Source organism: Parasteatoda tepidariorum, chromosome 10, assembly GCF_982258835.1.
Source record: "Parasteatoda tepidariorum strain Cologne lab strain chromosome 10, Ptep-v5.0, whole genome shotgun sequence".
Classification (NCBI taxonomy): Eukaryota; Metazoa; Arthropoda; class Arachnida; order Araneae; family Theridiidae; genus Parasteatoda; species Parasteatoda tepidariorum.
Genome location: NC_141764.1, coordinates 47,781,811 through 47,796,919, shown reverse-complemented (window position 1 = coordinate 47,796,919; position 15,109 = coordinate 47,781,811). Strand labels below are relative to the sequence as shown.

General features: G+C 27.5%; 1 protein-coding gene across 1 annotated transcript; it reads left to right on the top strand.

Annotated features, from left to right (window-relative positions):
* The first annotated feature begins 242 nt into the window (after nucleotides 1-242).
* On the top strand, nucleotides 243-14,592 carry Hs2st (Heparan sulfate 2-O-sulfotransferase). Its single transcript, XM_043043384.3, has 7 exons — nucleotides 243-886; nucleotides 2,589-2,848; nucleotides 6,441-6,526; nucleotides 8,055-8,193; nucleotides 8,616-8,713; nucleotides 9,245-9,402; nucleotides 11,824-14,592. The coding sequence occupies exons 1-7, from the start codon at nucleotides 733-735 to the stop codon at nucleotides 12,042-12,044; spliced, it is 1,116 nt and encodes a 371-aa protein (XP_042899318.2). The 5' UTR covers nucleotides 243-732; the 3' UTR covers nucleotides 12,045-14,592.
* The last annotated feature ends 517 nt before the right edge of the window (nucleotides 14,593-15,109 follow it).

Here is a 15,109-nt window from a genome sequence, read left to right as displayed (position 1 = left end):
AAAAAATCGTTCAAAACTAAAGAAACATCTAACTTAAAAGTTGAACGAATTCATTGCGCATCAATTAAGAACCTGTTTGAAAACACCATTAAGTGATAAAAAAATATAAACACCCACTGAAATTTCAAAAAAATTATTAATTTGTCTTTAAAAAATTACTCAGGCATAAATTTAAACCACACTTTTAAATAGCAGAATTTTTAAAACTTTTAAAAGCAATCTTTAATCGCATTTTCACTTTCGTTCTCAAAGTAGCTCTGTGATCGACTGCATAGACTGAACAGTGTGTTTCAACTTTTTCAGTACAAAATTGATATCTTTTACTGTAGTTTTGAGTCGCAATTACGAATCAAAGTGTGATTGCATGGAAAGAGTTCAGTGCCTGGAAATAGTTCAAACTTATAACTTAATCAGCAAATTGCTGATTTTAAACCTGTAACAACAATACATTACTTATTCATTTATTTATATTTGTTGTGTGAAAAACATCAGAATTTCACTTTTGACATTTCTTTATGTGTTTAAAAATGTTTTGTGGTGTTGTATGAATAATCAAACTATGAAGATGTATTCTATTTTTCATTTGAACCAAACTATGAGACAGTTTAATATTATAAAACGTTCTATCAACCAGCTGAGAACTGATTTTCAGAATACATATTTCTGAAAGTTGATAGTCCAAAATTTTTAAAATATATAAATGTTGTTATTTACTGTATCCATTGGCTACCGATGGCCAGAGAATACATGCATTTCTTTAGTTTTAGAATGTTTCAGGGAAGATTATTGATTTTTATTTCTGTGATATGTCTCATAATTTTCATTTGTTTATACAACCACTTTGAATCTAAAATTTCTAAGCTTGATGATGCCCGTAAAAAACTGGGTAAGTTTGTATAAGATTAATCATATTAAATGTAATTATTTAAATCAATATGTTAATCAACTCTACCTTCGTTATAACGCTATTGAATTTCAACATGAAAATGTATTCATATTGAAAAATATAATAATATAGCTGGAGAACATAATAACTAATTAGATTTTCATCTTCTGAGATAAACAGGAGAAAGTCTACTTAAATTATTTTAATTTTTTCAGGATCTTAATAATATTATGAAAGTTGCTATAAAGCCATACCTTCTATAAGCATACAATGTCTTTTCACAACCAAAATGCAGTGGCAAGTAATTTTGACGATGGACTGATTTTTAAGTGATATTGAGAACTGATTTGTGGCAATTTTGATAAAGAAAAATAATTGTTTCCTTTATTTTTTATTTGAATTCATAAAATATTTTATTTATAATGATGTTACTGGGGATATTTCCGTATCGTGGTCTGTCTCGCCAACTACAATCACCAAGATGCCTAATGGATTTTAAGCTTACAATTTTTTTTAAGAAAAACATGTAGATGGTCACGATACTGAAAGAAAACACAAATAATTAAGATCAAAAGGAAAAAACTTCTTTGAAAAAAAAACGCGCTAAAAAGCAGCAGAAATTTCAGAAAAAAGTATCAATACAAAACAAATGAAATAAAACAAAAATACGACCACCGAAGCCGACGTCTTCAGGGGGTACCGGCCCCGGTAGCCATTAAAAACAAAACCATTTCTATTTGAGGGAGAAGCAAAAGCTTAAAATATCTCCCTCAGTACCCCGATGGTTTTGTATAGAGGTCCAGGAAAAACAAGATACATTCAAAAGAATAAACAAATTACGAAAAGAAAATCAATAAAAATCATCAGAAAATTAAAAACTCACAGTCACAGGTTTGAAAATTAAAAACTTGTTTTTCCTGGACCTCTATACAAAACCATCGGGGTACTGAGGGAGATATTTTAAGCTTTTGCTTCTCCCTCAAATAGAAATGGTTTTGTTTTTAATGGCTACCGGGGCCGGTACCCCCTGAAGACGTCGGCTTCGGTGGTCGTATTTTTGTTTTATTTCATTTGTTTTGTATAGATGGTCACGAGTTATACCTTTTAAATTGGTCCTTTTCTGTGATGTTTATTTTAGTTTTTCGCTGGCTTCTGCCTGGAAGTTTCCAAGACTTGCCAATTATTCTGCCACAGATCACGATACGGGAATCTCCCCATGAAGAAAATTTTTAATTGGATCCTAGTTGCAACAAGTGTCCTGCTTTGCTTTTGTGCATGTAATAAATCATTAAAAAAATTGTATAATTGCTTAAAACAGAGCGAGAGAGTTCTGTATCGGTACCTAAATGTAAAATCGTCTAGTTGCCAAATGAAACTGCTTAGTCTGTGAACTTGAAGTAAATTTTAATTTATTACTTAGTAACTTGCTCAGAGGTGCTTCATGATTCACCCCTATTTTTTTTTTTTGGTTGTGTGCGGGCTGTCACTAAAACTTGGTGACAAACAGCACTGGTACCAATAAAGAGAAATTCTTTCACAGATTTTTTACTTTATTTTGTATAAAAATTATTTGTTTCTCACTTTAATAAAGACGATAGTTACTTTTTTAAAATGAGGGATTTTTTTAAAATTTATCTGTGTTTTTGCATTTATTAATTTAAAGCTCCATTATGTGTTATTAAACAAATCTAATCAATTTTAGATACTGTTATATCGGGAATTGAAAGACAGAATTTAGCTCCTGTTCCCAAATCTTTGCAACTTTTGAATGAAGACCAGAGTTTCTTAAATTTGGAGGTCAAATCATCCTTTGACGACAGTGTCATCATCTACAATAGAGTTCCGAAAACAGGAAGTACCAGTTTTATGGGAGTTGCATACGATCTTTGCTCAAGAAATAACTTTAATGTGCTTCATATCAATACTACGAAAAACTCCCATGTACTTTCGCTTTCTGATCAGGTATTAAATATTGATAATATAATTAAAAGTTATTATTTCTATGCCTATTTTTTTCAAAAAGAGACTGTGAAAAACTGGGTTTTTTTTATGTTAAACTTTCTAATACAAAAGTGAGTTTCATTAAAAACTTTCTAAAATCACAAATAGTAGAAATTTGTTATAAATCTTATACATGTTTCAGTTTCACAATGGTACACCTTCATCAGTAGGATAAAAGACATGAATAAAAAAAGGAGAGTTGATTAAAATCCGAGTATAGTTATGTCATACTAAAAGAGCAGTTAAAATAGATAAATACACTGTCAAAGGAGACAAAAAATTAAATTAAACTTTCTTATCTGTTTAAACTGCATATTTTTCTCTTTTAGTATGATATAACATGAGTCTGATTTTAATCATCTCTGTTTTTTATATTCTTGTATTTTTATAATACTGATCCCTATGACAGAACCGCAGCGACACGAGAACATTGTCGCAAAATGTTACAGAAAGATTTTTCTTTTCTACAGCAATTTACACGTAATGCTTTAATCATGCATTTAGATAATCACTTTTTGACGCTGTCAATTTACATTGTAAAGTACCTATTGTAAATCTCATCTATTATTATAATACTGATCCCTGTGGCAGAATCGCAGCAACACGGCAAGATTGTCGCAAAATGTTACGGAGTTCTTACAGAAAGATTTTTCTTTTGAGAAGTTTTTTAAAAAAAATTACTTCTCTACGGAAATTTACACGTAATGTTTTAGTCATGCATTTAGATAGTCACTTTTTGACGCTCTCAATTTACGACGTAAAGTACCTATGTAAATCAATGTAATTTTTTTATTGTATTTTCGGCAGTTATTGATATTGTTGATTGTCACATCGATTTTAAATATCCCGATATATTTCAAACAATACGGAAAACTCAAATCATGCATTTGAGTATTTACTTTTTTAAGGCAATAATTATATCGAATTTTTGATAGTTACTGTTATTAATTTCACCATAGTTTTTAAATCCGATATTACATATTGCACTAACGTAATTTCGAAACGAAATACGCATTTGAGGAGCCCGATTCGCGTGATTTCGTTGTCAATCTTTTTTCCGGCAATTACTACTACGAATTTCGTAATTCTTTATTTTTCTTTCATTGTGATGATTATTTATAAAATTCGATGAAGGAAATAATTTGTGTGCCCCCCCCCACAAAATGCGAGAATATCACCCATAATATTAGAATAAGAAATTATATTGTTTTCTTTTTTTGGAAACACAGGGCTTTTGTTATTTTGAATTTGTAACATACATGTTTGTTATTATTAAAAGTATCTTGCAGAAAGATATTAGTGATAGAGAGTTTTGTCACAGATTGCTCGAAAAAATTCTACCACAGGGAAACTGATGAAGGAATATCATTGTGACATCGAAATGCATATAGGCTTTTAATAAATTTTTACTGTTTGTGATTTTAAAACGTATTTAATTAAATTTAATTTCATCATAAAGACTCATCTTGTAACTTTTATAATAATTTGACTGAATAACAAATATTTGGTCGGTCAACTATAAAATCGAATATTATTTGGCTGAGCCCATTGCTAAAAATTAACTTAATTATAATCTTTCCTAATTTAAAATATTCTTAAAAAATTATTGGTTTTATTTTAGTGGTTTAATAATTTTATTATATATGATATTCTTTAATCTTTAGTTTACAATTTTTATGCTTATTTGCTCATCTACTCTGATTTGAAAAATAAAAAAAAGAAATTTAACTATTTATTTTTAATTATTTGGCTTTGATGATGGCATTCAGTGCATTTCTAGTCTGTCCAACCATTTTCCTTTTCTTAATGATATTTCTAATGGATTTGTGATAACCTTCTATTAAAATGCTAGTTTTTTTTATTGAAATATATATGTAGGTTATTTATTTTATACCGTATTTGTAACGAAAATGGTAACATTTAGTTTAATAAACATTATAAAATTGTAATTGTTGTTTAAATAAGCTTTACAATTTATATTGTAAAGAATTCTATTCTATGTATAGAAAATTAGCTGTTCATTAGTATTTAGCTATCCATTTTTAATAATTTGGCTTTGATGATGATATTCAGAGCATTCCTAAGTCTAAACAACCATGTTTCTTTTCTCAATGAAATTTCTAATAAATTGGCTATACATTAACAGCCTTACTTTCTATTCAAATGCTCGTTTTTTTTAATTAAAATATATGTGCAGGTTATTTATTTTGTGACAAAAATAGTAGCATTTAGTTTAATAAACTTTATAAAATTGTAATTGTTGTTTAAATAAGTTTTACTATTTATACTGTAGAAAAATCTAAGTATAAAAAACAGGGTTCGAATGGATCAGGGAAAACCTGGAATTGTCAGGAAATTTTATTTTAACACCGAAAATCAAGGAATAGTCAAGGAAAGATGCAATTTTTTACGAAAACCTGGTATATTCCTATATTAAACTTGAAAAATAACCAGCTTTAAAATTGTCAGTAACAGTAATCAGTTATTGAGATTCAAGTTAAATAATTCTAACATCTAAACTTAAACTTAACTCAGCGGCGCGACAGCCCGTAGAGGGCCAACTCAGTTTTCTTGACCTTGGGCTCTGGGGTGCAGGAGCAGATGTTCCGGTCAGGTGTTCAGCTGAACTCGGAACCCCCAGTATTTAGTTCCCGAGCATGCTTGGTACTCATTTATCGACCCACTGAAGGGATGAAAGGCTGAGTCAACCTTGCCTGGCCCGATGATCGAACCAGCGACCTGTGGCACGACAGCGCGAAGCGCTACCGCTCGGCCACCGGGCGTCGATTCGTACATCTATTATAATTATTTGTTATAAAAATCTCACATTTTAGTCAAACTGAAATGTTCCTATCCTCATTTAATAATATTTTTTTACACAAGAAATCTAATATTTGCATTATTAATAAAAGTATCAAAGTTTTCTGATGAAAATATGGTCTCGATTAGCATTAAAATTTACCTGGTATACCTGGAAAAGTCAAGAATTTTTTTTTCTGGAATTGAGTGGAAACCTTGAGAAAATGGTATGGACTTTTTTTTAAAGCCATTTGCATTATCAAAATACTTTTAGACTTAACTTTCTTTCTATAAAGTTTTATTGTGTATTATTTCATTGCAAACATCAATTTAAATATGTGTAAAATTGAACTTTAGAACTAAAACCACAAAGGTATTATTTATGTTTTACACATGGTTGGAGGAATTAAAATCTTCCATTATAAGCACATATATTATTATTCTTATAGTAACTGCAATTTGCCATTTGGTTTTCACACATATTTAATAATAAAGTTATAAGGGGCACCGAAAACCTTGTCAACTATATTACTAAGTACCATAACAACTATTTAAAACAGTAAAATTTTATCTTTATTTTATTTATTTATTTTTTAAAGAAAAAGAAAATTGAAAGATTCAACAAAAAAGTAAATATAGTAATTTTGCAAAGCCTTGTAAACTTAGATTTTTTGGTTAGTTGAATAAATAATTTTCATGTGTAGTATTCAATAGAAGTTTCATTATTATTTATTTATGGCAATTTCTTTTACAGGTCAGATTTGTTCATAATGTTTCAACATGGAGTGCCAAAAAACCTGGGTTATATCATGGGCACATAGCATTTTTGGATTTTTCCAAGTAATTCTATCATTATTAGTTCTTTTTTGACATTGTTTCTCTATTAATGCTGTCCTATATCTTTTCTTAGTTTATTTCAGTTTGTAAATTCAATTATTAAAAAATTTGTAATTCTTTTATTATTTATTATTATTATCTTTTTTTAAATTTTATTCCAGGCATCTCTGAATACTTTTTTGCTTAATTTTCAAATTAATAAAACTGTATTGTATTCCTAAACAGTTTATAATTGAAACTGAGGGTATTTAATTTGTGAAATGTAATGTCTCTATCAAAAAAATAAAAACAAAAAAATTTCAAATCAAGAGCTTACCAGAACTTTTTAAGTGCTTTTTTAAAAATAACAAGCTAAATAGGATAGCACTAAGTATTTTAGGGCTTTGGTTAATATTGAAATTGGAATCTTAATTTATTTTGTAAATAAAATTGTGTAATACCTTCAACATTTTGATTTTTTTATGTTTAATCTTTTTATAAATTTATTTTAATCTAGCGCTAAATAAATTGTATAGTTCATGTTAGGCATATTTTATATGAAACAAGTTATTATTTATGTATTTATTTTTTGGTAGGTAAAAACGCTAAGAAGAGGACTGAATACCACAGAATTTTTTTTTTGGCTATAGATTTTTTTTTTCTATTATTTCTACTTAAAATAGAATCTCAGTTGAAATTTGTTAATTACTGAAGGGTTTTTTGAAACAATGCATATTGTTTAATGTTAAACAGTTATGCAATGCATCAAGGATAACCTATCTTTATCATGTGCTAGTTGTTTTACTGATATGTTAAAAAATTTTGTAACAGTCTGGCATTATTTATAAATATAAAGAGAGAGAAGGAAGTGACTAATATATTTGTAAGCAACATTTAAGCCAGTGCTCTCTATTGGTAGTGTAATTGTTGAGAAATGTACTTAAAAAAGAAATAAAATAAAATTCATAAAAGCTTAAAAGAAACAGTTAATATAATCATTACTTATTATTATCCAACGCATCAATTTAGCCCTTATTCGATAATTTGGTTTTCCGAATACACAGTCTATATTTATCTGTTTTAGATTTGTCTGTAAAAGTCATTAGAATTTTAAATTTGTTTATAATTTTTTTCCTAATATATATGTATATATTAATGACATTATAACACTGTTATATGAATATGAAACTATTAGATGACATATTGTAAAAAAAACTGTTTTGGAAATATATTTAAACTTTTAATAAAAAGAGAGCAGAGCATACAAAATTACAAATGTTTGTTTTTGTGTTAATTTATTTGTTTTTCAATTTTTCACAAAAACTTTTGCTTTGATTCTGTTTGTTATAAAATTTACGGGTGGTAATTTATGCATAGATCAGTTTAGAATCTGTGGTGGAGTATTTCAGAACTCAAAAACCGTTAGCAAAACAGTCAGGGGCCGTTGAGTGCTTGTCTGTGTTTCTTTCCAGTAAATCCATTTCTTGATACACATTTGTCAGTAACTATACTCTTTATAATTTATTTCATTTGGTCTTATTTTATTTTTCAGGTTTGGTATGGTGAAAAAACCAATATTTATAAATATAGTGAGAAAACCACTTGACAGACTAGTGTCATATTATTATTTTCTTCGATATGGGGACGATTTTAGGCCATATGTAGTAAGAAGAAGACAGGGGAACAAAATGGTAAATTTTATATATCTATTAATATATAAAATTAGTATAAAAAAATAAGAAGTATTACATCTAATGACACTAAATTGTTTAATGAAGTTTTAAACTTGTTAATAACAAAGACAGAATATCCAAAGCATTGTGACAAAAGCTCACAAAGAATGGGTGTATTTAAAACTAAATATTTTATGTATAAACATGAAATGAAGACAACTAATAATGATTGAGTTTGACTGTATTTATTTATCATATTTTGTAATGCTCTTCTTTTTAATTATTTTTTTATATATATGTTATTCATAAATTGTATAGATTAAATGATAAAATAATATTTATAACTTTTTTGTTTAATTTATTCAAAAAGCCATTATTAATGTGTTATGCTGTCTAAGTGCATCTAATTTTTAACTGCATTGCATTTTATTATTATTTAGTCTTTTGATGAGTGTGTAATAAAACATGAGAAAGATTGTGATCCAGAAAACATGTGGCTTCAAGTTCCTTTCTTTTGTGGCCATCATGCAGAATGTTGGTGAGTAATATACTTTTTTTAACTTATTTTCTTCATTTTATGTTAAAATTAAAAACCAAAAGCAACAACTTGATAAATTTATGTAGTTCAGAGTATTAAAATTTTTTTTTTCTGTAAATGTAGCTTCATGAAACTCTTTTTTGAACTGTAACCCTGGGAGAAAATATTTAAGACCTGTCACATAAATTTGTTACATTTTTTTTTTAAAAATCCCAATAAAAACCTTTTCAGAGGAGAAGTAGCCAGTTTTTATGAATTGCATCAGCTTTTTAATGGAAATAGTTGGAGTTGTGCTTTTTTTTCATATTATATAGATTTCACAAAGTATTTTATAATTTCTGATATAAATCTTAACTATACTGCGGAATGTTTTTATTTTTGCATTTCGATAGAAATTCTATTTAATGCATTTGAGTTTTAATTTGAAAATTTCTTATTTTTTGTTTTTAATATCTTTGTTTATATTTGTAAAATCTGAATTAAAATGCACATTTTAGTAACTGAATTTGTAACAATAACATTATTTGTCAGGGTTCCTGGTAGTGAGTGGGCTTTAGCTCAAGCAAAATTTAATTTAGCCCAGCATTATCTTCTTGTTGGAGTTACTGAGGAATTGCAAGATTTCATCTCATTGCTAGAAGCAGCTTTGCCTCGTTATTTTCACGGAGCAACTAGTTATTTCATCGAAGGTAAGTTTGTTTATTTTTATCCTTTTCATTTGAGACTAGTAACTGCAAAACTTGTGCTTGGCAAAACATTGAACTTTTGCTGTACGCTAAAAAAAATTGCTTATAAATGTAACATCAATATTAAGTTACTACTTGATATTCAGCTATATTGAATAATTTAATATTTTGGTGGACAATTAATTTTCTTTTGCCTGTTTATGTAATAAATAATTAATCAGAAATAGTAAGCAAAAATGTTCAAATCTACAAAATTACTTTAAATAAATTAACTATTTTATTATTTACTAGGAAATAATGAAATGATATAAGAAAAAAATTTTCTTGCTTAGTTTCTAAAAAATAGCAAAACTATTCTTGTTGTTTTATTTTTTCAATTATTAAACTCGTTTTTTTTAACCATATTTTTTTAATGCTTCAAGAGAATTGTGCCTTTGAGCTACAGGGTCGGCATGATTTAAACCACTAGATTATCGTAATTTTTTTAAAGAAATTTGTTGATTTCAACCAATTGATTTCTTTTAAAATAAGTCGAAATAATTTTTTTTGAAATATGTTCTTTAGGATGTGATTCTTATCAAAGTCTGATTTCATTGAAAATGAAGGTTTTATCCTAAAAACTAAAGAAAGGGTAGATTATTATTTTGTATTTTAATATAAACTAATAACTTCAGACTTGCACAGCTTTGAAAAGTTGGAGAAATGTAAGCTCTTCTGTAATTCCCGACAAACTAAGACGTGATGCAGTTGCGGCCTTCCGCTTATATACAGGCCACGGTTGTCTTTCTGCTCACTTATACCGCATTGACCTTCCACCACGGATGGACACACTGAGTCCTCAAGATATTGGGAAGCAAGAGAACTTTTAAGGCAACGACTTTGGTCTTCTTTTTTTGTTATCCTGCGTATATTTGTATTCGTTATTTATTTCATCTTTCTATTTGTACCTTTTGCCTTGCCATTGGAAATAAAAAATATATACATAAACAAATAAATAAATAAAATTTTAGACCAAAAATAGATAATGTAACATTAAATTATACTTTTCCATTAGCTGTATACAAAATTATTTGCTGGTAATAAACATATTTCAACTATACCCATTTAGTTTTATATTTATTTGAATACTTTAAGTGCTTTTAAAACATATTAGCGCTTACTAATATAAAATAAAAATTGTTCTGCTCAGAAAAGATTACAAGAATTTTTTTTTCTTTAATGTATTCTGATCTACACAAATTTACTCTTAATTGGATATCTAATTGACAAATTGCCTCTCTATCTTTAAAATTTTAGGACTTATGGCTTGAACAAAAATAACCAGGATTGTATTTATTCAGTAATTAGTTTGTAAAAATTAAAAATATATTTTTTTAAACATTTTGGTTAGAAATATCAATTATTTTAGCTGTGTTACTATTTTTAAATAATAAGTACTTTTTGTATCAGATAGTTAAACTACTAAATATAAATTTTAAAAAATACAATTTTTTTAAGTATTTTTTTATTTTATTTACTTATGTACTTATTAATTTTTAAGAAATCATAAATTTGGCCAATCATGCTTTTGAATTCATCCATAAAGTGTTTAATTATTTTAAATTTGCTACCTACTTTCTTGTTTTGAATAAAATTACCATATATACCAGTGTATAAATCAACTTTCCAAACCCAGAAAATTGTATGAAAATCAGAGTGTCCAGTTAAACACTAGTAAGAAAGTTGGACATTTGCTGATAGTGAAATGTCGATGCATTACAAACAATAAGATAGATAAAAATAACTCAGAATCAATTTACATCTTTCAAAAATTATTTTTAATATGTTATATACAGTTAAAATTGCATTTTCTTTCATCATATTTTCTTTACATGTAAAGGTTTTTGTTAGGAAGAGCACTTTCAATTACAAAAAAATATGGGCATATACAATGGTTCAATTTATATGCCGAGATATAGGGTAAATTATAACAAGTTTTTTAAAAAAAACTGAAAATTACATATTTTAATATTTTTAAATTATTTTTTTCTTCTAAGCTGTAATTTTGGTGTTTTCTCTAAGAATTTTTTTATTAGTTTGAAGAATAATTTTACAATTTCACCAGTAATAAAGTTTTGCAATATAATTTGTTATATTAGTTAAGTAATTAGTTAGCAATATTAGTTATGTACTTTTTCCCACTTGATTTTTTTTGTTAGAATGCCGGGACTATATGTTGACCACTTTAAGGCCACATTTATACCCAACCCCATGCTGATAATAGTGCCCAATGTCATTATGTTGTAACTGTTATAACCTCAGATATATTTTTGCCAAAAGAGTTGAGCAATTTTGTCGAGTTGATCACCTGGTCTACTCAATCTACAATAAAATTGAATGTTTAAAAGTTGTTACATAATTATTGAATAATTGCATCTATTTTAGGTAAAAAGTCTCATTTAAGAAAAACATTTAATAAAGTAGAGCCATCTCCAGAAGTAGTAGCCAAAATACAAATGTCTCGAGTCTGGCAAATGGAAAATGAATTTTATGAATTTGTTCTTCAACAATTCCATTTTATTCGAAAGAGAACATTAACAGTTAAAGATGGCGTGGTTTCTGATAAAGGCCAACAATTTATGTATGAAAAAATAAGGCCTCGATAAAGCAACCTGGTAAACAAATAAATGTTTTTCTACAACAGTTATATTTATTTGGGGAACAAGTCAAAGGATTTTTGAAAACTATTTGCATAATTAAGTAATTTATGCTAAGCCGTTGATATTCCTCTTATTACGGGTTTTCTTTTTAATTGTGTTATTTTTTTACTTTAATTTGTTCCTAAAAATGTTACTATTTTATTCATTTTGCAATTGCAGGAAAATATTTATTATTGATGTTGTATTATATTTATGAATTTCTTATTTGGAAATAATGACATGCCACATTTTTCATTTTCAAACAGATTCTAATAAAAATATAAACCGTAACCACAACAGTGATTGCCAATATATATGGATGTATATGATTACTCAGTTACTATATGAATATTCTTTTACGCAATTGAAATATTGAATAATGAAAACTGAAATAAAAAAAACTGCAAACTTATTCTATATTGTAGTTTATATGCAGACCGGCTATGGGAAGAAATCTTCTGTGCACCAAATGCTAATGCTACAACTAATGTGATTTTTGATTACTAAAACATGGTGCGTAGCGTTTTTAAAAACTGCTTAATTTTCCTTTTTTGAAAATGAGATTTTCGCCATGTATTTTGCAGAAGTATGCTTTTCACATTGTTCTATTCAACTTTTTCACAATTCATTCAAACAAAATGCATTTCCGCTTACCGTCGGTATGTAGTGTATGAAAGTGCCAATCATTTTACATGTTTGATGACATACTTGCGGGTCCAAGTGTGCGCATACTGAGCTGAGTTTGGTGAGATTCTTGCACTCTCATGTGCAACTCTGCTGCATTTTGCAAGAAATTTTCAATTTCAGGCTTCATTTTCCAACCCTCTGAAATTTAACCGAAAAGTCGATTATTTTTAGTGGTGGCTAATATAATTAAGAAAATAGTTCTTTGTCAGAAACTAGTTATTTTATCATGATCATGTGGTCTTTGAAAATTATTTTGTTAATGTATATATAGTTTAAAAATATTTTTTTAGTGCATAAAAAGTACTTAGAAAGTGCTTATTTTTTGTTTAAAGATTTATCTATGTACCCTGTAAAATATTTTGTAGGAGGAAAATCATGTAATTATATAGGAGGTTATTCAATATCAGAATACTTTGACCAAGTGAGTTTCTGTCCCAGTCTGCATTGTTTACATGATATTTTGTCCCACCAAAGTTTATTTCATAGCCCGAAGCAATGAAGAGAGACTGAGTGTCCCATGATTAATTGCTGTTTTTACATTATTTTAGTTTTATAATTTTTTAATCAAGAAAATGTCTGTTAAAAACATCCATTACAAATTCATTTGAAGTATTTTATCAAGTTAAAACATATTAAAGCGACTTATTATTTATTTTTTTGACGGGTTATTTACAAGTCACTCAATCGCACAGATATAAGGAAAAAAACTTGATAAAATTGTATATTTAACTATTTTTTTTCCTAAGGTGTTACTAATTGATTTATTTTTCAATTTTTTTCTTTGCTGTCATTGTTTCACAATAAGGTTTTCATATGTTTCAATTGTTCTCAATCATAAAAATACCCAGTCCATTTAAAAGAAACTTTTCTATCTTTAAATGCTCTCAGTGTATTGACAGATCTATTATTGAATGCCCTAATTGAGATTATGAGCATAATAGTGGCTAATTGAAATAAATTAAAACAACGTTGGTTTGAAAATAATCTTTGCTTAATAGTCTTAAAGTGCAATAGTTTTATTTCAATGAAGTACCCTATGGCAGCTTAGTCCACTTAAAATAAATATGCATTTTAAAAGTTAAATGCTGCAAGTATGACAGTTATGTGATTTTTTTTATTTATGTGGCCTTATGCTTATTTCATCATTTCTAAAAATGTCTGTTGTTTTGAAGATTGAAGAGCAATCGTTCATTCCTCTATTTTGCTCATAATCACAGTTTTCTCTAAAAAAGATTCTTATTTATTTTTGGGATTTTCTGAAAGTTGACTTTCTATAATGGAAGACATAGTTTTAAAATTGACTTGATATTTAGAAGAATTTTGTTTTGTTATAAGAGCCCTAAAAATGGTTATTAATTGAAAATTGTATTGATTGATATATTATAAAATATTATTAAAGGGAAAAAAAGAGCTTAAAGGAAAAACATATTAAGTGGCGTTTGAAAAAAACCATATTAATGTTTGTATACAAACATGAGAAGGTTGTGGGTATTTACAGCTGATCATAGCATGTACTTATCAATTATTTGTACGAACCGATATATTTAAGTGTTTTAAAAAGCCATTTAGCATGTTTTTCTATATATAAAAGAAAACTTTGATTAAGCTCTTTAAATATGGTCAAACCAACTTAAATACAATTTATGATTTATGCTAAAATTTTAACCAATTAAATATGATTTTTAATTCAACTGCTGATTATCATCCTAGCAGAATTTTAGTGGTCTCTCACCAACGATTTTATGTCCATTTGGCAACTAATTTAGACCATTAATGTAATAATTGAGCAAGAATATTTAATTCCTTAACACCTCTGCCTTAGTATCTATGAAAGTGAAAAAACTCTTTTTAAGTTGACCATATTTAACATTCTTATCTTCGTAGTTTGAAAACAAAATTCTATTCTAAGTAGCGATTAAATCCTTTCCCCAGTGGAATTTTTCTATTTTATTTAAGTATCTCCTCTAAACAATGCTTTCTAAGTTGCGATTAAATCCTTTCCCCAGTGGAATTTTTCTATTTTATTTAAGTAACTTCTCTAAACAATGCTACTGGAGACAAAACTGTTCAATCTGAAAAATTTAACATTAATTTAATTCGTATAAGCAGAATATCTTGTTATTTGTTATGCAAATAAGTATGAATGACTGTATTAGTATTTTTATTTCTGAAAATTTGTGAAATAATTTTGCTCCTCTAAATTTTATTCCTGTAAATGTGACATCTGGTTATCTGCAATGCAACTAAGGAGAGCTGACTGTCTGACTGAATTAGTATTTTCATTACAGAAAATCTGTTATGGTTGTCTTTATTTCTATAATTATATTAATAACTATAATTTTTTA

What these genes read in the sequence shown, in the direction of transcription:
- Hs2st (XM_043043384.3), top strand. Translation starts at nt 733, where the DNA reads ATGGCCAGAGAATACATGCATTTCTTTAGTTTTAGAATGTTTCAGGGA. An exon ending in TACTTTCGCTTTCTGATCAG is followed by an intron (nt 2,849 to 6,440) that starts GTATTAAATATT and finishes TTTCTTTTACAG; the next exon opens with GTCAGATTTGTTCATAATGT. An exon ending in GGCCATCATGCAGAATGTTG is followed by an intron (nt 8,714 to 9,244) that starts GTGAGTAATATA and finishes ATTATTTGTCAG; the next exon opens with GGTTCCTGGTAGTGAGTGGG.